This window comes from Taeniopygia guttata, chromosome 2, assembly GCF_048771995.1.
Source record: "Taeniopygia guttata chromosome 2, bTaeGut7.mat, whole genome shotgun sequence".
Taxonomy (NCBI): Eukaryota; Metazoa; Chordata; class Aves; order Passeriformes; family Estrildidae; genus Taeniopygia; species Taeniopygia guttata.
Genome location: NC_133026.1, coordinates 109907552 through 109932443, shown reverse-complemented (window position 1 = coordinate 109932443; position 24892 = coordinate 109907552). Strand labels below are relative to the sequence as shown.

Genomic DNA, 24892 nt, shown 5'->3' with positions numbered 1-24892 from the left:
ATAAATGCCATGCTGTTAGCACCACACAGTTAGGATCACTTAGCAGAAATTCAAGCAGACTTTACAAAACTGCAATTTTTACTAATGCAGCTAGGTGAATGATACCAAGAGACGCGGCACTCTTCTCACCCTCTGTTTCAAAGTCCTGGCAATGTGTATTTATCTAAGAGAAAACTAATGCTGGAGCCCACACCAAACTGCACGTGGCTTTTGAAACCCAGTGTTTAGCAGATGCTAAGGATGGAGGCGGCTTGAGTGCTTTTAAAGGGGAACTGCAACACAAGCTCTAGGTTGTTTTCAGTCAAAAGTGACTGGAGAGGTGGTTTTTCCCTTATCTTGGCTTTATTTTAAAAATACAGGAGGATTTCTTAATTCTTCTCATGGCATTTATTTTGACCCTGGTATTGGTAGCCACCGCAGCTCTGATTATGTTTGGCAAATATGTTCTAAGAAAGACAGGCCTTTGCAGGTTAAGTGTAGCACTGTCCTTGAGACTTTTATAAATTCCTGACCTGGACCATAAATAATGTATCAGAATATTAAGCTATTTGTTCTTTTATCCTATCACCCCTTTCTAAGAGACATTATCACCTGAAACTAATCAAGGGTATATTCGTTTCATGAGAAATAAGTGCATTACTGATGGAAGAATGGAGGACTTGATAGTCGTAATTTCTTTAATTATTGGTTTTGGAACATTTACATGATGGATGTAAAGGGCAAATTGAATACATAAAGTCCAGATGCTCTCCTGTTTCTAGAATCATCTACACTAGCTCCAGAAGAAATGGAGATATTTAGTCCTCCAGAGGAAGGGCCCAGAGCAACTTAGAGACACTCCAAGGTTCTTGTTAGTCACAACCCCTGCACATCAGGCTGGGCACCCAGGATCTACAGCTTTCTTCTTTCATGCGCTGACAGAGCACGTTTCATCCTCACTGAAACACATTTGCAAAAGAATTTTTGGTTCTCAGCTCTCTGAAAGAAAAGTGCCCTTTTTTTCTTGCTTTTTTCCTTAGCTCCCTTTTGCCTTTGATCTCTATTCTGGGAACATCAACAACAGTTAGAACTTTCAGAGAAAGATGAGGGAAAAAATGGACAAAATTTGCTTCCTGCCATCAAGTCATATTCAGGAATGAACTTCATTTACTAAAAATACCAGATGCCCGCCAGTACTTCTGGGCTGGAATTTTCCCTTAGATGTGGAAACTGCTGCACACCCAGTGCTTACCCTCTGTCTGCTCTGCAGCTACGACTGAGATCTTGTGCTTGTGATAAACACAAAATGTTTGGGAAGCACAGGAAGATGAAGCATTCCGAGTTCCTTGTCCAGGAAAAAACTCTTCACTTTTTATACTATTTGGGCAGTATGAGATGGAGCTGATGAACAGCAAGTTAAAATAGGAGGATATTAGGGAATGCCTGATTTCAGAGAGGTGAAAACTCAATATATTTAACTAATTTAGATCCACCTCAGCCCACGTTTGTGGGAATGAAGTGGTATTAGGATCGGATTCCTGCTTAGAGGTTATCAGGAGAATTGTGGTTTTCAAAGGCTGGACCTAATGGTCTGAAATCTGCTATGACAGCCAGTCTTAACTTCTTGGTAAGGACAGCAAAAAAGACAAGCACTGAATTGCTCCCAAACCTTGCTCCCAAAGCTCTACCAACTAAGGACTAAAGCATGCTGAAAGGGGAGCTACCACAGCCACTGTGGATATTTGTATGGCTTCATCTTTTTGTGTTGTATTTGGTTGTAGCTATCAGTGTTCTCGTGTCGCCCAGGAAAATTTTCAGGTATTTTATTTAATTCACCACCCCTAGTCAAACTGCTACAGCTCTTAACTCTTGCTAGACAGAAAAGTCTCCCCACTATGAAGTGACATGCATGCCTAGCATAAAATGCTTGAAATGAAAACTGGCTTTACAGGAGTTTTAGCCCATTGCTCCCTCTGCTGGGACTGAGATGGGATGACATATGGGGAAATCACACAGCCTCATCAAACGACAGGGATGTGAAGAACTCATTATCCTTTCTCAAGGAAGGGCAATGGAGAAATAGATAATTCATAAGTTTTAGATGAATTGGAATGAGCCAGGCTGATCATTCCAATTGAATTCCTCTAGAAATTAATTTAATCCTGTTTCTCTCAACAGATCATGAAATGGCCTAGCATAATGGGGATCATTAAATGGAAATGGTGAGAGTAATTCTTTAGCATCATCACCTGGTATTCAGTGAGGCTATTACTCTTGGGAAAAAAATGTCATAAAAATACCTCACAGCAGCCTGGAAATGTGCTTTCACTTACACTGTCCAGTGCACATTTGATATGATAAGGTAACTCCTGTCACACTGGAAGCTTCTCTTTTGCAAACAGATCCTCAGAAACAAAAAAGACAGCCCTTACACGGAGGTGGTATCAGGGCAGATTTATATTTTTGAGTGCAACTCTACAAAAATTTCCCAAATGTTGGTTTTACGAAGGTGGGCATTACCTACAAACTCTGCACGCTGTATCACAGACAGAACACATCAGACTTGTGACTGCACTTCTGCTGATGAAAGCAGGAGGAATTGTGCTTTGTTAAAATGAAACACTTTTATTGAAATCATAAATCAGACTTTTCTCTGAAAAGTACCTTTTTTTTAAGCCTAATATATTTCCAAGATCCATTACAATACTGATAAGCTCCGAAACAATTAAATCTTCTAAAATTTACTGTTTATTTATTATTAATGTAAATACTTCCTCTTTTTGATAGAGGTTGCAGAAAACATTTATTTCCCTGAAGACTCATGGGACTGTTAGCATCAATGCTGACTTTTAAAGATGTGCACACTACGCCCCAACTTTCTGGATAAAAGGAGCTTTCAAACTTATTGCCCTTGTCTAATTTCAGCTCAGTTATGTTTTTCTTGAAAGTACAAGATTTCTCATTACATTTTCAAAATATTATCTATTGAATTCATATTCCAGATTGGTTTCACTACATTTGAGGTGTGGTTTTTATACCTTACATGTTTTAATTTAGAGGAGTGAGGAAAAGATTCCTTGTAGCCATAACTCACTTTCTAGAGCACTGTTTCATTGTGAAAATGGCTCTAAGACACTAATGTGGGAAAGAACTGCAAAATATTAATTTTGGTCAAAAGAACACACACACACTTCTCAAGCAAAGGAAGTAACACAAATCACAGGAACACAATTCCATTTAGGAGTTAGTGGGGCATCCAAAGAGAAGGTAACTTGCTACCTGTTTCAATTCTTCTTCCTAAAGAAAAAGAGGATCAGCACATGAGATGAGCCAGGATGTAAGTGAAGAGCAGAAAACAAAGCCAAATTTGGAGCACAGGGTTAAAGGTGCAATTGATATAGTTGAAGATATGAGACTAGGTTAAGGTCCCACCTTTGCACACTTTGAAACACCAGAACAGTGCAAAGTGTGCAGAAAGCTGCTGTCATTTCCTACCACAAATTTTCTCTGTCCAGACAGTGACTAACAGCAGGCAGCCTTCACTGCTGGTTGTGGCACTGCAGCATTTCATGGGTAGAACAAAAGGTATCCTGCCTGGCTCCAGCTCCCAAAAATCTGCTGGCTCTGCAGTGGGTTCTGCTGCCACCAATTCGTGCATTGTGGCCTCAAAGCCTGTGTCTAAGGAGGGGCAAGTGACATAAGGTGACAAACTCATCCTTTGAAACAAATGGATTTAAATAGATGTATGCTGCATCTAAATGGAGGCATGTTGCTATACGGATTTCAGTGGAATTCCTTCTGCTCTTATGTGAGCCATATTTGACCCAAGTTGCACTGAATTTCCATGAACGCATTTGACCTGCCATAGGAAACAACCAAAGAGACTCCTGTGCTACTCAGGGCGCTTTCTTCCAGTGTGAATTTGTGGCATCATCTGTCCTGAAGCACATCAGGTAAAATAAGGCTGCAAATAAAAACACATCTTCCACCTCACCCTAGTCTGTCTTTAAAAATTTACATGCTTTTTGGTTCTTAACTGAGCTCCTCTGTTGAGACATATTTCATTTGTCTAACAAGGGCCTGCTTCTGCATCTGGGAAAATGAAACAAGTGCTGTAGGGAAAGCATCTCTGAGCAGAGAGAGGTAGATGTGGTTGTCAAATGACTCATCTGACAGAATCAGCAACTGACTAAATTAAAGAAACTTTAACTTAAGAGCAAAGTTAAAGTTTAAAGCCTAGTGATTCTATACTGTTAGCTGCAGTGAATAATAGTGTACAGTGCTGAGGTTTTTTCTTTACAGCTAATAGTTAACTTGTTTTACATGTCGGTTTATTTTCTTTTTCTTACTCCTCCTAGCAGCAGGTGACAGTGCTGTGATGCAGTGCTGCTACAGGAATGACATCATCTGAGAATAATCTGAAAACCCTGAATTAAAAGACCAAGGAAAAACATAAAAAGGGAGAGAAACACAGCCAAATTTTGTGGGTAGAAACAGTCAGGTTCTGCAGAATTCTGTGGTTACATATCCTCACTCGCTTCACTTTGTGTTTTCCTTGGTAGTACCAGGTGGAGCTCCTTACCTTCAGCAGTTTCATGAGGCCTTCTAACTGAACCATCAGCTCCCTTCTGCTTTCCTGGAGAGCAGACATCCTCTGTTCCAGCTCATCCTTCCGCTGTCTGAGAAACAAGGAGACTTGATCAGAGCTTACCCCCCAACAGCAGCAGCAGCTTTCAACTGCATCATTTTGCCAGCCCTACTATGGGGACACATGCCTACAGACCACAGGAAAGCAAACACACTGAATGAATTCAGCACAGGGTTTAGAAATGTGCCTATGTGAAGGCTAGGGAGTTCCTTCTCACTGGGAATCCTCATAGGACTGAACAGTGATTAGGGAAAAGACAGACACTGACACAGACCCTTCTTCAAAGAACAAATGAGGTTCAAACAAGCGTGTGTTATATTCCCTTGTGCAAATGCCTGGCAATTTTAGCTTTGGAACTCTCTAGTCAATAACCTCACTAGCTGTCAGGAGAAATTAAAGGCATGCCCTGAAGGACAGGAAATTACAGCAGGGGCATTGAACAAAGTGAGATATGAGAGAAGCTAAAAGAGTTCAGAAATACAGACAAAAGCCCATAGTGATATGCTTTTGTTTCTGTTTTTTTTCCTGAAAGCAAGAGGAAGACTATGACATAGTACAGATATAACTGCTTGAAATTAGCTCTTTGCACTCAGAGTCCAGTGCTGGTTGCGTGACAGTGTGAATACTGAGCCACTCCAAGTGTGACAGTCTCTCTGTGCTCCCATAAATCTGAACAGCTTTGATTCTGCACAGTTCCACTGCACAGGATGGGGGAACAGCACTTGCACATTTTAAACCACTAAATTGTGTGAGGTCTCCATATACAAACAAAATAAAATTGTTGCATCTTGGAAGTTATGATATAATTAACATTACTACTGAAAAATATACATATATTTTATACTCTACTGCACGGCAAATAATGAAATAATGTACAAACAGTACGTTGTTAGCCTTGTACTACCTAGAAAATATGACAGTTTAATCCTAAATGGAAAAGCACTGGAACCAACAAAACTTAAGCACATTTCCTGTATTTAGGGCAATATGAAACCCTGATTTTGAGCCTTCACTCTAAGTGAGCAACTACAGATATAGCCAACATTGATTTCTACAGGACTGCTCATGTGTGCTATCCCTCACCTATATAATAGGATCATATAGTAACACTGCCAAGTTGCATTTACTCCTCTGAAAGATTGATCTATTTCCTGCTACAAAATGCCTGTGTTGGCTTTTGTTTTCTGGACAGGTAAGGGTTGGAAATGCTATGAACTCTACAAAGGCAGCAGAGTTCATTATTTAATAAAAATAAGGTCTGTGTAATTCAAAGTGGCAGGTCCTAGTACAGAGCTCTGCTGAGTTTTAGATTCATTCCACAGGGAGAGAGGATCTAAGCAGTGTGCACTGTACAGACTACTCCTCTGGGGCTTTTCTCCTGCTGTACTCCAGAGCAAATTCTTGGAAGTAAGGGGTTTTCCAATGTGTCTCCAAGACAGTACTGATAATGTGAAAGAATGTTGTGTTCAGGACCTTGCTTCAGTGAGTGCCACACTACAGCACCTTGTGAAAGTTGCTGGGACAGGTACCCACAACATGATTTACAGATTCCAGCATTTCTTAATACTGTGTGAACTAAATTGCTCTACAGCCCTATGTGTTTCAAGCCTGAAAAATCAGCAGGGTAACAGACATAAATTGGGGCTGTTACCCTGAGTCCTGATGTTTTACACATAAGAACAGCCTTGTGCCATCTCAAGTGTCTAGGAATTTGAGGTGGTGTCAAAGTTCCCCAGTAAATCCAAAGTTAAGACTTTTGCCTTTCAAATGGTGAACATTTCAGAAGGAATGCAAAGCAGTTCAGACCCAGAGATTAAAAGTTATTTTATAATTCTCACACTGCATATTAAATCAGGGTGAGGAATAGGTGAGGAATTCAGTAACACTGCCCTAAGGACATCGCATATAAAGGAATTAAACTAAGAGTATTATGCTTTAATATGTGTAGCAAAATTGAAAAGAGATAAAAGTAGTCAGCCTGCCAACACTGCACAAACATTCCTTTTTGTTTTTTTAAGTATAATGAATTCTACTGATCAACTACATAGAAAGCTGATTTCCTAAACCTGATGAAAATGGACTTTCAGTTTGATGGACAAGAGCTACATTATTGGTATATTTTACAGTGTACATGTTTTCATGACAGTCAGCGTTATATGCCTCACACAATGTCACTTGCCTGTAGGTCTCTAGAAATAATTACACATTAAAATCACTAATAGAAATGAAGAAGCTAATTTGTATTTAGATTGGAAAGCCAAAATAATGATTTATGAATCAGAAAAATATTTTTGTTTGGAAAACTTCATAATAAAACTATCAAGTACTTGTAAAGAAAAAAATTTAGCACAGTTTATAGTAATTTCCTTTGGATATGCATCAGACCCCTAAAATATTAGCTGTGTGAGGAGCAGCTAAGTGGCAAGAAATGTTCTTTAATCAGAGGGCAGAGCCATCTAGCATTGTTTCACTGGAAAGAAAGTGCTTACACTTTCATTTCTATTCATATAGAGCATTTTGAATAGTTCTTATCGGATTCTCTGTCTGGCCCTCACAACGTGCACTTCAGGGCTTCCAGGGAGCCTATGGATCTGGGCCAATGACAATTGTACTTCTTCAATGTGATATACATGGAAATTAGTACATCTATGTAGAGTATTATAACTAACATGCAGCCACATCCATATTAATGTTTTTAGCTTGGTGGGATAACTGGAGGAAGGATCCTCTAAATCTTCAGCAGCAGCAGATGACATTACTCTTCACCCCACCAAATGACAAGGAGGATCATTCTGCAGCCTGGTTTTGCACCATGAAGAGAACTGACCTCTCCCTAGAGTTCAACACATGGGGGAAATTTCCAAAGATTAACATCTAATTCTGGCTGTATTTTCATGTAGTTCTTAATTTTCTTTAGCATAAACTAGAAATCTTTCTAAAAGCATTTGTTCTGAACATTTTTTCCCATATAATTAATGGCATTTGGACCAGGCTGTGGGGACCTGTTCCAAATGACCTAAGGGCCTAACTCTGAAAATACTAATGCATATGCTTAATTTAATGCAGAGGAGTAATATGTGGGATTTCTCATGCACACAGTTTAAAGCATAAGCTTAATCACTTCTAGGACAATGGGCTGCACCAAAAATGAATATAAAATACACATTGGCTGATGTATTTTAAAAAGCCTCTAAAACCAGGCTTATCTTTTATTTATTCTCTTACTGACAATGACTGGTTTGGCCCCTGTCAAGGCCAGAGGTTTTACTGCTGTGAACTTACCTCAGGAGCCGGAGCTCTGCAAGGAGAGTGGGATTTTGTTGGGCCTTCTCTGGTGTGGGCTGAGATGCTTGCTCGTGTTCAAGTCGCAGCCTCTGGATCTCCTGTAGGATTTCTCTTGGGGAGGAGAACAAGCAGAAGACCATAAGTAATTTCCCACAAAACCAGCTCCCTGGACATTGCAAGAGGTGAAAAAGCATTACTGTATTTAGCTTTTAAAGCATCATCAACGAAGATGTACATAAAATGACTTGTTTGCAGCCAACCGAAGAAGCCCTCAGCAATGGGAGAGGGCTCTGGCTATTTTCTGAATAAACTCTTAGGATTTTGCCATAAAGGGAAATCATTCTTCAAACACCCCCCCAAAAACACAGGTAGACATAAAATAGCTCTATGCTTGACTGAACTGTTCCCTTTTAATTGTTCACCACGAACATTTCCAGCACCTCATGAACTTTAAAAAAAATTAAAGTAACCTTTCTGTACACTGTGGAAAATCAGAGAAAATATTCAGCCCCTAAAATACTTTTAATGGAAACAGAGATGTGAGAGCAGTTGACAATTCACAGAACACCACTTTAACAATACTTCTTATTACTAGTTTGTGAGCCCTGGAGTGCTGTCAAAAGGCTAATACAAAGCTCCACAGCAGAAGGTTGAAACCTTTGTGAATTTTGTCTCTTCTTCACAATGTGCTGGAAGCAGACGGCCAGGAGGCAGCCTCGAACTATGAAAGGCAAATCAAGACTGGAGCTGGTGGTGCTCATTACACGGTGACAGAAGGCAGTGAAGACTTTGGAACAGGAAACCATCTGGCCCGGGCTAGCCTCTGTTTTATGGTCCGGCACTAAGAGCAGAGCTCTGCTGCCATGCATTTCATGGCATCAGGCAGTCTGGTACCCAGGCCAGGTTCTCTGCTCTTAACAAACAGCCATCACTCCTTTTTTGAGCCGGCTGGCCTATTTCTCCTGGACACTCTCTCTCAGTCTCGGTCACAACTGCACCTTCTGTCTCATTTGATCAGCAGCCTAACTTGCTGTTAATCTTCCTGCAAACCTCTCCCAGGCAGACTGTGTTCTGAATAGCTTTAATCATCTTTTTCCTGAATAAAAGCAGGGGAGCATAACATTACAAGCGTGACTGATCCTTTTATCATTTCATGTTATAGTGCTACTGAGTATCCAACTGAAAGTTAATCCGGTTTTGAAACAGGACAGACTTTTTTTTCTAACTCTTAACAAACAGCAGCTGCAAACAGTAAAGTATCCATGATTATATCATGTCATTGGACATTACACTTCTGAAAACATGGGGTGGCTATGGATTTCAGAGCCTTTATCCTATTGTATGGACCTTTTTGTGCTCTGCTTTTTTTTTTGTAGGGGCAAACATATGTGCCTGTAAAAGCACATTGTACAGGTACAGGTGGTAAAAAATGCTAAGAAACAAACATATATGTAACATATGGCACTGAACAAAACCAGGTACTTAGTGGATCCTTACCGGTTTTTATTTTCGAGCTCTGCAATCAGCTGCCTTTGTTGCTTGTTTGCATCAATGGTGAAGGAGATATCTGATGCCCCCCTCTGCTGACTCGGCTGCTGTTGTAAAACAGAGAAGGCTGCATTGAAAGAGGACTAGCCAGCATGCACCATGAGTTCAACACAGATCTGTTCTGTGAAATCTGTTTACAGAAAGTGCAGTACCAAGCTTGCCTACACGAAAAAAAGCACATTCATGTTGTGCTCATACCAGTATGGAACCATTGCTAGTAAAAGCAGAATAAGTGCTAGAGTAAATAAGACCCAGTGTTTACCATCCTGTCATTCATTGCTTTTTCACGCAGCTTCCTCTGAACCAATTTTAGAAGGCAATGACACTGCTGCAGGCAGTTGCTGTAATGTGGCTCTTGATATTGATGCTACAGACAAGAGGAGCACACTGAATCAAAAACCAGTACCTGCCTGCAGGAAGAACAGGATGAGTTTCTAGTGCAGTGATGCTTCACTCTCTTGAAAGCACGGTTTTACTTTCAGTTTGAAAGCAGTGCTCAGTTTGCAGTCCGGCTGTATGGTCCAATATATTTTCGTATATGCTCTCATGATACTTCAGGAAACCTCTTTCCCCAGTCCTTCAGGTACAGCAAAATATTTTTTTTCCACCCGTAAAATGATTTGAGAATTTGTCTCTCACCAAACTAGGCAGCGCTCACTACAGCTTCATTGGACTATGCCATTTTTGCATATTCATAAGCAATAATACATCATTGCTTTCCTTGTTCACACTCCTGTATTTCAGTATTGTAACAATGACAATACAGAACAGGACACTTTGAAGTTTCACAACAATAAAAGATACCCATGTATTTCTAACTCCAAGCTGAAAGAATCAAGCATTTAAAAATACTCTGCTGAGTTGCTGTTGTGATATGAGGGTTCCTCACCACAGAAAGCCCTGTGGAGTGTAACTCTGGAGTGCTATTTTATATCATGCCAGGCACCTCCTTTGCCAGGAGGTGGACCCTCAAAAAGGATGAAGATACATTTCAATAGCCTAACCAAGGTTAGGAGTGTCCGTGGGAAAAGGGCAGTATGTTTCCCCTCAAAACACATACTATCTTTTCTGCTATGGATATATTTTCCCACTGACACATCAACCACAGTGAAGCAGAACAGTGCATAAAGAACTGATACATGCTGGTGGATATCAGCACTCATACAGAGGAAGCAGGATCTTTATCCTGAATGCCCACTGTTATTAATATATTTGGTTCCTTAAAATCCAGAATGACTATCAGCAAAGCTTTAAAAATTCCCACTGCCTCTACTGGGTGTCACTCTTTTGCTTGGAAAGATTTCTCTTTACAGAAACCTCTTTTGCTTCCGTCTCTTTTGTTCAAAGATGGACAGCAATGAAAAATTCAGTATTTTCCTTCAAGTCAGCTCTGTTTATACTGTTTTCCCCTAAGTCAAGGACACATTATATGGAACTGACGTCAACTGATTTTTAACCGGAGACATTATCACTGGGAAATCATGTTCCCATAAAGAATTACTGTCTTTCTGAAATAAGACCGTCATCTACAGGTTGCCTTAAATCTGAAACACTGTGTCACATGTCTGGTAATAATTGATTTGGGCTGGACTGGCAGAACACAAGCATCCCTCTCTTTCCAGGCAGCTGCAGGTAGTATCAAATCTCCGTGACAGCATCTGCATGAGCAGCAGACCCATCTTCATGTGGTCTGAATGTGACTCACTGTCTTTACATGATGTGTGGTGCCCAATTCCACCCTTTCAATTGACCCCACAGTTTGAAAATCTCAGTGTGAAAATGTTTCTAGGTGCTCCAGATCTGCTGCTTTTCACTTAACCATCATTCATAGACCCTTGCTCTATCAAATGGACTGAGATTGAGAAAAAGTAGCTAGGCTGACCTTTTATGTACCATTTAAGATTTTATATACTTTGATTAGGTTCCTGCTTCATTTTCTCTTGTTCTTGAATGCAGTTAGTAAGGTTTTAGCCTGTCATCACCTTCTATCTTTGGACACAGAGAGCAGAATAATCATTGCACTGGAATGAAAATCGGAGCCAGGGCTAATGCAGGGGGTCATTACAGTCATCCTGCTGAAGAATCTTTAATATCCTTAGTACTTAAGGCCCTAGTGGCTGTGATATTCGAGCTAGAGAGTAAAATGGATTCACCACCCCATTTTTCAAATGCAGTAAATCATTAACCTTTAACCAAAGCTAGTCCAGACAATATTTTGTAGTCTTTCCCGAGTTCAAGATGTCAGACTCCCTTTGCTGCAATTATTTAAATACCACTGCATTAGTTTATAGATTATATGCATTAGTATGTGGATTCTTTGGATTCAATGGACTGCATAAAAGTGTTACTATTAAAGTATAACAGCCTCTGATGAAAAGAATAGGCAAAAATAATCCATTAATCATTAGACTGTCAGATGTAATCTCCCTGATCTTGCCAAGCCCCTGGAACATGACAGAAGGAAAGTACCTTCCTTTAATTAAAACACTTACTGATGAAGAAGTTTCTGCTGCCAGCCTTGCTGCGTACCTGGCGATCAGCTTGTGTTCTTCATCCAGGCGACTTGCACTGTCAAGGACGCTGCTCAGGGGGAGGGGGAAATGGGAAGAAAGTTTTATACACTGCAAAATTGCCCTCTGCCTCAGCCAGCCACCACTTCACAGCCCCACACATCAGAACTAAGGAGCAAACCATCACCAAATTAGGAACAGCTGATTTTAACTGAGCAAAGGGGAGAGAATTTCCCTAGAAATATCAGCTCTAAGGGGCTGGGCAGCACCTTCCCTTTAGGGAGAAAACAGCAGCAGTCTGCAGCCCACAGTAAAAGTTGTACGGGATGCAACCTGCAGACTGCTCTGCCCAAAAGGGTCAGGAGGTGGTTAGGACCATCAGTCAGCATTTATTTTGCAACTCAGCTTTGTCATATCACCTGGAAGACTACTTTTTGGTCAGCGGATTAGCAGAAGCCTCGGTGTTGGTTGAAAAAGACTAGAGAAGCTTTGTCATGTTTGAACCAGAGAGCAGTGTTTAGGACAGTTTTGCAGGGTGCTTACCAAGGTCTCACAGATCACTGTTGGTAACCACTGATCTAGGAATTTATAATCCGGCTTTCTCTTTTATTCTTAGTTTCTTGCTACTTGGGAGCAAGACTTCACAGTGTCACATGGCTGTGATCAACACGTGTAAAAACTAAACAGCAAATATGCAGAATTCCTTTAAAATACTGCACGTTATTATTTTTTCTCCCCCATTAATATAAAATGCAAATATTTCTTTCAGGTTAACACTCTTCTAACTGTCCTTATTTTAAAAGGAAGCTATTACTTAGTCCGATGAGCAGGAAAAAGGTAATATAACGAGAACCTTCACTATTTCTAAACATTAAGAAGTTCGCAGACAAACATCAAAAGTAACAACACCAGAAATCTGAAGAGGACATAGTTGACCCCGGATAATCCTGGGCTTTAGAATCCTATATTGCATTACTTTTAGTATATATAAGAGAGAAAAAATAAAGTCCCAAAGAAAAGGTGAGAGGAATGTGGAATTATGACATGGAATACAAGACTGCCTGTGGACTTTCCCAGACAGAGGCAAGTCTGGCCTCTTTTCTTATCCTTTGGCTACTGTATAATGGTTTTTGGCTGAAGGGAAACAGGAACAAATCTCCCCATTCACGGGCTCTTCTGGGCATGTAACTGGTTGCTGGCAAATGAGCTTCAGAACAGTCTGGGCATGGGATTTTATTCTAAATTTTTACCCGGAAATTGTACCTTGAACTTGAGAAGCCCTCCAGAGGAAAATCACACTTGTGCCAAAAGTTCTGCTTTTGAAGAACTGATATATTTAAAAGGAATATTTCTCTAAAACTTCTCAGTGAGTTCATATCCCCGTGTCCTTCGGGGAACTATAGCGCACATGTGTTGTTTGGCCTGATTAAATCCACTGGGATTTAAAAGTTATGTTTGAAAGATGAGCAGTGGTTGATATTCACTGATCATGAAACGAAAGCTGGGTGTCATGTGGATTTGCTACAGCTTAGTGATGCAAGAGAAAAGAGCCAAACATCATCTTTTTCTCATTCTGATAATAACCTGTGAGACCACAAACACGAAGTTTAGAAAAACAGTAAAGCTCTGAAAAGTGAGACACAGAGAGGTTCTGTGTAAATAAAACTTGTGTTGCAGACTGCATTTAAGACTTCTGGTGGTAGATGAACACTGACTTTCTGGTTTTGGTTACGTTTATTTTGTTACATATACAGCTTAATTTTACGCTTACTGAGATTCTTCTGGGGTAACTGATATACCTTTGGGAAAGACCAAAACTAAAGGCATATTTCTAAATTTTATACGGTTCTGCTTCTTACATACTCATGCTTACTGTACTAATATGTCATCCAGAGAAATAAAGGGGTGAGCAAGTCTTACAGACACATAAAATTATGTAAACCAGGTAATAAGGGTTACTTTTATCACAGCTTAATTAATTTTTAATTTACCATAATGACTAAAACATTGCATCCTAACAGATGGTTGTGAAAACAGCAAGCATTCAGCATCAATTCTCCTTTTTATGGCAATGTGCAGCCATATCCATCTTGGAAAAATGGATCATGGTTCCACTTGTTGGCATAACCCAATCTGCAGAGTTCTGAGATGTGAGCTAACACCTAAGCCAACTGCTTTTCTGAATGAACCAAGCCACTGCAGCTTTTTTGAGTCTTACTTGTATTTCATGTCTTTGATAGATATTTATGCGTGGGTGGATGTCATAAAGTAGATGTAGCAATGCATCAAATTTAGTCTATTAGTGCTGCAAATCACTAACCCCAAAGCCTTGAAAATTAAATTTCAATGTCTGAGATAAATGAACTTCTGGAATATACGTATTCTATGTGACGATTAAGCACAGAAGTTTGCACAGCAGCATTAGCCTCGACTGCCAAGAATTTTATGTTTCAGAGTTCTCAGATTTACCATAATTCAGTTCTGTTTTACTTCACCAACTTCACAGAAAACCAAAAATACAGTGATACAGTAAGACAATTGTACACAAAAGGTTTAAATATTATGAATCTGTGTGCAGAATTTGGGACCCCAGGGGAATGATCCAGGCATCCTTTTGGAGAAACTGGGCATTTTGCATACAAATATCCTACTGCTGTTCCTTCTTTTCTAAAAATCACTGCTTCTCCATTAGTGATCATTTCTTTAAAGATCTTATAATTATAGCAATTAGCAATAATTGGTCTGGCACCTATCACCATTCAGATGTAGAGTGAATATCCAATATTAGCACCTGAACAATAGGACTTTTGTGGTCTGAGGTAGCTCTATTAAAAAAAGGGATCTCAAAACTGCAGGCAAAGGATGAAAAAAACATGATAACCTATGAGCAAATGAGTGATTCTGGAGGATCTTTGCTATTTGTCAGGCTTCAGATGTGTCAGGCCAGCCTGTTCTGCAGTAGGCACCCGCCAATAGCTGATGTGGATGTTCCCTGCTGGTTTTACGAAGTATCAGTGTGGTCTTCATGACATGCTCTTATTCTACAACCCCTTCCTTAATAAATAATTTGCTATAGAAAATAGAGACAAAGTGTCAGTTTCTAAGCCTTAGGGCTGCAAAAAAGAAAAAAAGAAAAAAAAAAGCATATCAGCAACACCCCAAATGTATTCTGAGGACTGTTAAACTGCCATACTTTCAAAACTGGCTTGGTTTGAAGACACTTAAAACCAAGACAAATCATCTTAGTCCTCTACTAGTGTTAATTTGCCATCTACTTAAGAATCACCAAGATTTTACCACCAAAATATTTTAACACTCAGCTATGTGGAAATAATCACAAAAACTCTCTCTGTTCACAGGAGCTAAATGTCTACACATTTCCTCTGTAGCAACTAGTCTCTGAATGTTTTTCCTCTTTCAAAGGAAGATTAAACCAGCCTTCCCACCTACAGCTGTGCACACCCCCTTAATAAATATTTTAAAATATGCCCTAGAAGAGCACAGCATTTTTATATAGAAATAGATTCACATAGTACTATGAAATACAACATAAAACCCCCAGAAAACAGCTCTCTGTGAAACAAAAATAACCTTTTATTTTTAATTTATCTTAGTTTTTTTTCTGTACCTGAAAAGAAAAAGACTGAAATATATGGAATTAATATTTAAAGCTAGGCAAAGCCTCTATCTTACAAAAATGGAAACTATTTGCAGTTAAAAGTTCTTTTTAAGAATCAGACACTAAAGATAAACTAAAGTAAGTACCAAATATTGGTTTTAAATACTAAAAAAGACTTTGCAATTAAACTATTAAAAATATCTGGCTAAGGGTTATTTTTCCTACCCATATATTTATTATAAATAATGAATTAATTCTTCCTCTTGTTTATTAATTTGCTCTGGAGTACTGGCTTCTAAAAAACCCTCAAGTAGCTTATTAGCCTGTGGTAGAAGTAAAGGAAAACTTGTACTTTTACTTGCAGTATCAAATAACTGGAGATCAAAAATAAAGATAAGCAGCGAAAATTAATTAAATGAACTAAAAATACCCCGCAAAGCCCAAAATATAAATACTAGCTGCACTTAAAACAAAATCAAAGTTATTCTGTGTTATATTAGACTGATGATTAGCTATAAATTAGCCTCAGTGTCTAAAAAAACACAAATCTTGTTTTGTTTTGAAATGTTACTATACATCTCTTCAGATAATTTTATTTATTATGCTCACAAAGTATCTCTGCAGGTTTTTCCTGTGGATAAAAGTCCAGCTACAATCATTCCTCTTTTCAGCTTTGGCTGCCAGAAGCACTTGAATGATCTGATGTCTGGGTAGGTACAGGTAGTATTTTGCAGGCAGATTGAACAGCAGAGCTGGCCAACTGCAGCCTCCCTTAAATCAGAAGCTACCTGATTCTGGTTAACTGCATACTTTCCTCAGGTTACCAAACCTTCTTAAGATGCAGGGTGAAATAACTTGAGCTCAGCACCATCCTGACACAAATGTGTGAGTTTGGAGTGAACTGCATCCAGCCACTTTGGGGCATGGGCAGGAGGAGGTCAGCTTTGCCTGAAGATGCCACCCCAGACTTTGAGATGCAGCAGGTGAACTTCCTGCAGCGGTCTCACCTCCTCCTTTGGAACCTGGCTTCACACAGGAGCTCTAGGATGGCAAGATTTTGTTCTTGTTTTCACCAAAATGTAACCATTCTATTTCTCTACTAGCAGTCTCAGTCCAACAAAGCAGAAAATGGCAATGCAGTATGGTCTGATGCTTGACTAAGACTACTGTCCCTCTAGGTTATGTTTCTCTCAAAATCTAATTATACAAATAACTGAAATTGTTTCTCATTGAGGATGCTGTGACTGCAGTGATTTAATGTCAGTAATCAGATGTTATGTACTATGCTTTGCATCAGTTGTTTAAACAATTAAGGTTGTTGTCAGTCACTCCCCCATTCATTTCTCAAAACCAAATAAATGTTGAATATCCTGGCATATGATTTGTATATGCATTTTTGGAAACAAAGGTACTATGACTTGGTGAGGTTGGCTCAAAGCCTTGAGGAAACGGGTTGGAATACAAAGAATAAAATTTGAAGGATGAAAACACTACAGATGAGGCAAGGCCCCCACAAACTCAGGAGGAACTGGTAGCCCTCACTGATGCTAAATGAATCCTAGACATGGCATCCGAATGCTATGCCTGGCAAACCAGCCTAGCACCACTATGTCCATTCTTCACTCTCCTCCTGAACAATCACATCGAGTAAGTCACTCATGGCTGTCAGGGCCACATTTCTTTCTCCCTGTCACACCAGACTGAGTGGCAGCATATTCCTATCCTCAGTCTGGGTGGGCAGTGACTGGTCACACACATGCCCCCAAGAGCCAGCTTTCACAGCCACATGTCAATATTCCTCAATGAGCCTGATTTCTGAAGTGCTTCTTTAAGAATGGAATTCCCCTTGAAAATGTTTTTGCTTAGGATAAATGGTTTTCATTTTCCTCACTATAACCTAGTTTGCCTTTTCAACCCTCCACCACTGGCACATTCCAGTGGCCTACAGAGTACAAAAGTAGATCCAGGACAATGGAGGCAGACTTTTTATTCACTGGGTATGACAAATTACTCCCATTTTCAACAGGAGCTACATGCAGAAGTGAATTTTTTAAGATTGCAGAGAACCATTGCATTCACTCTCCAAAATGAAGTTATTTGTTACCTCCTACACGCTGGAGTAAATGGAGACTTTCTTCTAACCTGGGAAATATTCTGCAGTGGCAGCACAGGAAACTGAAGGATTTGCTATGAGCAAGAGAAACCTCCTGATCATAGTTTTGGTAGAAACACTGTACAGTTTTCTGCTCAGCACCACATTTTCTAGGGCCATATACTGCTCACCACTTTGCTGGTACAGGGCTGCAAAGTCTATGGAACTCTGTTGCACTTGAAGTGGTGAGGTAGCGTTTCCCTTCTCTGGCATGGCAGGCTGCAATGCCAGCATCTCAAGTGCTAGGAGAGCTGATAGGTTTAGGAGACAAAGCTCTATAATCACTCCAGCAGAAACAATGAATTATGTTTAAGACACTCATTTAAAACCCCTGAGTCTAAATGAAAGAAGGGAAAATTTGTATACAAGATTGAAACAATGCAGAAATCAGGCAGATTTAAAAGCAATGCCTGACATATGTAAAAATCAAAATTAATTTCTCTCACTAGGTAAGAAAATTATTATCATGATTTAATTATTTAGGTACTACTACAGTTTCTAATTCTCAAAGAAGTTGAAGCTACAAATTATAAATGATCTCAAAAATTAACGCCTTGAAAACATGGGCTTGTTTAATCATTGTTGTGTGAAGATTTCTGTACCACCACTAAGTCCTGCACTGCCTAGATCTCAGTATCCTAAACAATTTGCATAGCCACTCTTAACTAAGCAATTATTTGCAATACCTAAGCAATTATTGGCAATACCTTGCAAGCCTCAGTAGAGAGAATAGCAGCCAGTGCCACAATCCACCAACTTTGGGAGGACATACCCCACACTCATACACATTCACTTCAGGTTAGTGCTCGTGAAGAGCTGCTCCAGCTCATGGCCAGGAGGAACCAGTGAGAGCATTTGGCTGAGCAAGGTCCCTTTGCTGGGTCCCCCAGAGGTGCCAAACCTGCACTAACCGTGCGGGGCTGCTCTGTAGCATGTTGACATAGACCCCGATGAGCACGTGTTCATCAGCCAGCCTGTCTGCAACATCGAGGCTGTACTGTAACCTGGAACGGGGCAGGGTGTGAGCCAGACAGACACACACACAAACAGAGAGAGCAGGAGCAAGTAAGATTGTGAAATGGGAATCTAGGAATGAATACTTCAGCGTTCTTAGAAAAAAAATCAAAATGAAACAACAGGCCAAGTGCAGAAGTTATTTTGTTATTATTGTAATTTACATGTTTAGTATTTAGTGATTTAGGATGGTAGCATGACACTTGATGACATAGCCAGCCTCGGAAATCAGAGAGATGCCAGATCAGGCCAGGGACTAAAGCTTTGGAGCTGCACAGTAGCATTTATTAGAAAATACAGCAAATGTGAGGTTAGCATTATTTGGTTTAATATACTATATACTGCACACCAACATTAATATAGATATGTAACATGATTGACACACTGAATTCACAAGCTAGATTTGCTTGAAAGTGTGTGATCAAGACCTTATGCGTCCAGGTGTACATACATATATTTAAACATGCCTTAGCTCACTGGGTTAAATGCTTATCACAATTTTCTCAGGAAAGATGTATATAGAATACATTAAAAATGGCAGGAATAGAGGAAAATATTTTGGTTTAGCTGTGTTAGTGCAAGTTAAGAACATACTCTCTCTTTAACTTACCCTTTGCCTTTCAAGAAAGCTGGAGCAGCCCTAGCCAGCAGTTTGTTCTGCTCTACTTCAGTATTCTTGGAAGGAGAGCTAGTTAATAAGACAGGAGAACTAAGAAGAGGGTAAACAGTGACGTCTGAAATTCATTATAGAACAGAGCTTGGAGAAGCTCATTTGAGTGCCCTCGACTGAATAAAATTAATAGAAGCTTTAAAGGAAAAGTTTTCTAGAAAACTTCAGGAAATGCAAAATCAGGAATTACGAGTTTCCCCTCCTGTTCTCCAAAAGCAAACTATTAAAACCTCCACTACAGAAATGACAAATAAAATGTGCTTCTCTCACAAATGGAGCGATGAAGGTTTGTGTATTTTCCAGATGGAGTCCGAGATAAACATGGTCTCAAATGCTGCTTTTGAGCTGGGAAAGCTTTACTGTAACAGCTAAATTGCTTTTCTCCACATTAACTGTAAGATGGTTTCAATAATCTATGGAAAGACATTTATTTGGAGGCAGAGATAGGCTACAGCAGTTTAATTTTCAGAAGTACTGTTCTTCTGTTGATTTAAAGTAATATATAGTTCACCAAACACACTTTTTTTCTAATTACAGTATTTAATGGATTGCAGTAACTGCCTGTTTCCCAACACTTAAATATCCACGTGAACAAGCTACCACTAGCTGAAAATGAGAAACATTGAAAATGTTATTTTTCTTTTCATGCTGCAGCTTTTTTTTTGTTTGTTTTTAAGAAACAACAAAGCAAAACAAAATTATATTTTACTTTCTTATTTTCAAAAATTATTCACATTTTTTTTTAGTTTGGCACCTCATGGGTGCGACAGCATGGATGCACCTGTGCATCCAGGGCTATATGGGTCTGTGTGTGTGTGTAGGCAGGTAATGCTGCACAAAAAGATTACAAAGGTAATCTTCAAAACCTTTAATATTGGGACAAAGAAGGAATACAGTGAGGTTTGTGTAATTCCCCTCCTTTTGGGAGGGTAAGGTTGGCAGTAGGGCTCTGAAGAGGATGGGACCAAAGGTTGTCCTAAGAACTCAAGCCTATTGATTTATAATAAATTTGTAAGATAGCTGAATGAAATGTTGTACTGCACAGCAAGAAAAAATGCTTGTTTCACATTTCTCTGCCCATCAGCAGGCTACTTATGTGTATTGCACTTCCACTGGGGCAAAATACATGCAGATAAACATGTGCCATGCCATCTAGAAAGATGCATTTTCCACACGTTTTCTTCCCAGTTACAGAAGGAAAATGCATTCACAGGGTATAGGCTTTGCCATTTCAGCCAAAATGCAGATAAATACAGTATTTATTGGTATAAACAATAAATTTATATTGTTTATATAAATAAATAAAATATAAATAAATTTATATTTATTTATCTGCCAGTACAGATAAATATGTTGCCACAGTGGGAGACCAAAGGCTCCAGGGCAGATTTTGGGCCTTGCTTTCTAACAGTGAGCCCTCCACCAACCACAAGTTCCCCTGTCCTATGCTCCAGAGGCCACACAGTCAGTGTGGAAAGACAGGCAAGCAAGGATTATTCACTGAGCAACTGATACCATGTCTATCCATGCCCCTTTCCTTTTTAGCTGATTAAGCAAACTTTAATCTTCCAACCTTTTCTCATGAGTTACATTTTCTCTCTTTTTCTGATGTTTGGGTGTCTCCTCTGGACTCCAGACATGCTGGTTAGCATATCTACCCCCGTGCTGCTGCCCTAAACTGCCAGCAAACCCCTAGGCAGATGTCTCCTCCTCAGGGGGATGAGTTTTAATGGCTTTCCAGATGATGTTCCAGGGTCAAATGCAATCTAACTATTGTATTGCTGACTTAAATTAGTTTGTGGTTCACTGCAACTGCTTGGCCCTCTATTAAAATATTTCTATCCACCCAATTATCCTCCAATCTTTTATTTGACTATTTTCTTCCTTGCTACAGCACTTTTCACTTATAATTACTGAATTTCCTGTAATTGATTTCAGATCATTTAGACATCAATTACTAACATTGCTACTGATCTACTTTTCTTTTATTTAGAAACTGCTTTCCAAGCACTCCTTTCCACAACTATTTCAACCTTTGTACCACCTACAAATTGGATATATTCACTCTATTGCTTCCATTAAGTCACTATGAGAAATAGTGCATAGTGTCTAATTTAGGACAGCTTTCAAGATTCCCAGCAGATGTCCTTCTCCTAAAGCATCGGTAAACTTCTGAAAATGTCATTATTAATTTTGAATGTTGCTCTTTTACTATTTTCCCTATGTCTGTATTTCCTTTGGGTACTTCTGTGTCATCTCGGACTATGTTTAAAGTCCTTTTAAGGTCAACCTGTATTGTATCTCCTGCTTCTCTTTTTACCCACTGGATCAGTCATCCTGTCAATGAAATAAATTCGTTTGGTTGATATAATTTTTCTTGACAAATCTATAGTGGTTATTTTTTGTTTATTGTCCTCCAAATGCTTACTAACTCTTTTACAATTTCAGTATCTTTGGATACAAAGGTTAGGCTGCCTCCTTTATAATCCCTTTCACCTTTGTCCCTGATTCCACCTTCAACCCTCCTTCATTTGGAAGAGCTGACATTTGTTCGTATTTTTCTTCCACATCTTCCTACACCCTCCACATATTCCCCAAAATACAACTAATATATCAGAGATCGTTCTGGCCACAGTGAATTTCCAACTGGAACAGATATTTTAAAGATATATTCCTGCCAAAATGGAACATCATTTAAGATGCCAAATAGTGCTTCTCCATCCAAATATAGAGACAAACCTTCCAGCTGTGAGCAGAGGTCTATAAAGATACAGACCTAATGATATTGGTGTAAATATTATGCCCTCATTAGTGTCTACCTGGCTACTGAACAAACATATAAGCCTTTCCTTTAGCCAGGCAGAATATTGCTGATATTCTGCTGAAATAAGGCTTCTCATCTTGTTCTGAATAAAAACCACACAAAGACAGCATGCAGTTGAAGTCTACCACACACCTTAGAGACAGGAACATGGAGAACAGCAGCAACCAAGTATGTTTTGCTCCAATTTAGTTGATGACTAGAAATCCAGCCTAATCTCTTGTTATGCCCAGGTAGAATATCCAATTCCTTTAACTTGTATCTGGAGTTCAAAAAAGGCACCAGCCATTCTGACTCAGCATTAAATAAGATTCAATTTCTCCTTGGCTATAGGTATCTGATATCACAGTGGATTCTTTTTATCTATCACACAATTGCCAAGTCATTTCAAGTTCACCAGAATGTATTGCATCACATCATTTATTACTTATTACTCCTTTAGAAGAACTAAATGCATTATCTGTGAAAGAGGGGCTGAGAAAAATGCAAGAAAAAAACATTCTGTTTCATCTTATCCTACCTGAATACAATATTTCAATAGCTTAAAGAAAACATTTATAAAGAAAGAGCAGGACATTGTACCCATTACTATGGCAGCTATATACTTTAAGTCAGCGTGAAAGACTGCAGCAGGGGAATAAAATTATTCATATAAGGAAAAAAAACTTTAATTCAGTGAATAGAGTTATTTCTCTTGACCGGACAAAAGTTTATATAATGCTAAGTTTGCTTGTTTTGATGTAACATATCCAAATCATCAGGTTTGCAAGGGCATTACCTATTCTGCAGTAATCTTCCCTTGTTCTGCTGCCCTCTAGGGCATCAGAAATTGCAAAAACAAATGAGAGAAAACCCCTGAATATTAGCTACAGCAAAAGAATTACAGGCCTTGTGGTTTTAATCATGATAGTTGTCAACACAGCAAATGACCATGATTTGGTATTTGGGAGAAGATCACAGACTTTTTTGTTCCTTCTTTTCTAACACAATTGCTTTAAAGCTGTTCTTCAGCTGTACAGAGCATATTGTTTATACCAATTTCCACACTGTATACATAAAGAAGAAAGGTACTTGTAATTGCTAAGCCAACCTCCTCATTAAAGCTCTCTTATGGACTTGCCAACTCAAACTAAGCAAACAAGCACAGAAATTTTAAGTGGACTTTAATTCTAAAGCAGTTTGAAGAAATTAAAAATCATCTCTGGATAAGCTTGAACCCAACTTCCTTTGAGCTTTGGAGTAATTGTGTACCCACTCGAAATCTGTGCTTCAGATGAAATTAAAGAGTAAATAGTATATAATGTTCCATCTCCTTTCAGCTGTTACCCACAATTTGTCACTGCATTTACCAATTATCAAAGATTTTTCCTCTAACAAGATTCTCCACCTTCCCAGTTAATTTCCAGTTTTCACCCATGTATCCAGAAATATAGTGGTGTGCTGAACTTGGGACATGCTATCCATTTTCAGCAGCAGAATGAGCTGGCTTGCTGAATTTAGCATTTGCTGCTATGGGGAGGAACTGGTTAGAATGGCTATGCTCTTTCGTGAACACAAGTAGCTTAAATAAATACCATGGGAATGCTATGAATGACATTCTCTGCCAATTCTCCTTTGAATAAACATTAAAATTACATAAAAACATCACTTAAAGCTATCAGAAGCCTCTGGACTAGACTGCAACAGAAATTAAAGTAACCATAAGTTATCTGCAGTGAAAACACAGCCAGCAGAGCTTTTAGTGTTGATTACATCCAGCTCAAAATCTTACTCTGAGTTTGTACTCTTCGTATTAGAATATGAATCATGGAGTATTTAATATAAAATCAGCACAATTGCAAACAGAACCATCAAAGTCTGTTTCTTTGATGTTCAAGAGGGTGAGCTTCCACTAATGGGGCCTGATTTTCCCAGGGCAATAGTAACAGTAAAACTTAAAAGGATGAATGAGGATACAGTTATCAGTCTAACCCAGATTGAAGATCTTGGCATTTAGCGGAAAAGTACCTTTGTATCAGTAATTCGTACTGAATTATAGTTAATGCTCAGGGATTAATAAGGAAAAAAAAAAAAAAAGGATATTACATTAAAAAAATGGGGAAACTGTTCTTATGCAATAGTGTATTTCTTTTATGCAGAATGAAACGCGATCTTCCTTTAGGTCACTGAGATGTGAGGGAATGCTGGAAAAAGGGCTCAGCAACGAGAGGCATGGGTCCAAATCCAGTGCTCACTATGTAAATGGGAAGTTTTCATTAGCTTCAGTAGGACTTAGATCTGCTTTTGCTGTGGTCATTTTGAAAAGCAAAGCTGAGGGGTCTGGGGAGGGTTATTGGCAAGCAGCGCTCAGGGCAGAACAGCAGCCACCCACAGCGAGAGCTGAGGCAGAGGACGCTGGCTGTGAGACCTGGAGTCATTTCCAGGCTTTTGTGCAAGCCTCTTTCCTTCCTTGGTCAAGAACATAACAGGCAAGTCATACACTGATGATGGAACCATAAAGGTGTAGTTTTCAAAGGCAATGTTTCCAACTTCCACTGGACACATTAATATTAATCCTACAAGAAAGGGTGAAAGGAAAGAGTTGTGCTGCGCAGAAGCAAGAGAAGTTGGCAAAGCCCACAGCCAGCAGGAAGTCTATTCAAAAGA

General features: G+C 39.2%; 1 protein-coding gene across 30 annotated transcripts in view; it reads right to left on the bottom strand.

Moving 5' to 3' along the window:
• Positions 1-24892, bottom strand: part of DTNA (dystrobrevin alpha) — a 220919-nt gene that overhangs the window by 18303 nt on the left and 177724 nt on the right. For 7 of the 30 annotated variants that reach the window (XM_072924630.1, XM_072924609.1, XM_072924613.1 and 4 more), the window contains 7 exons: positions 19366-19443; positions 18653-18745; positions 11953-12040; positions 9410-9507; positions 7910-8023; positions 4562-4658; positions 3259-3276 (listed from right to left, as the gene is read on the bottom strand). In XM_072924630.1, the coding sequence (XP_072780731.1) occupies positions 3259-3276; positions 4562-4658; positions 7910-8023; positions 9410-9507; positions 11953-12040; positions 18653-18745; positions 19366-19443 (586 nt within the window). The remainder of the gene's footprint in view (positions 1-3258; positions 3277-4561; positions 4659-7909; positions 8024-9409; positions 9508-11952; positions 12041-18652; positions 18746-19365; positions 19444-24892) is intronic. The other 23 variants (XM_030266168.4, XM_072924621.1, XM_072924634.1 and 20 more) reach the window with 10 other exon arrangements.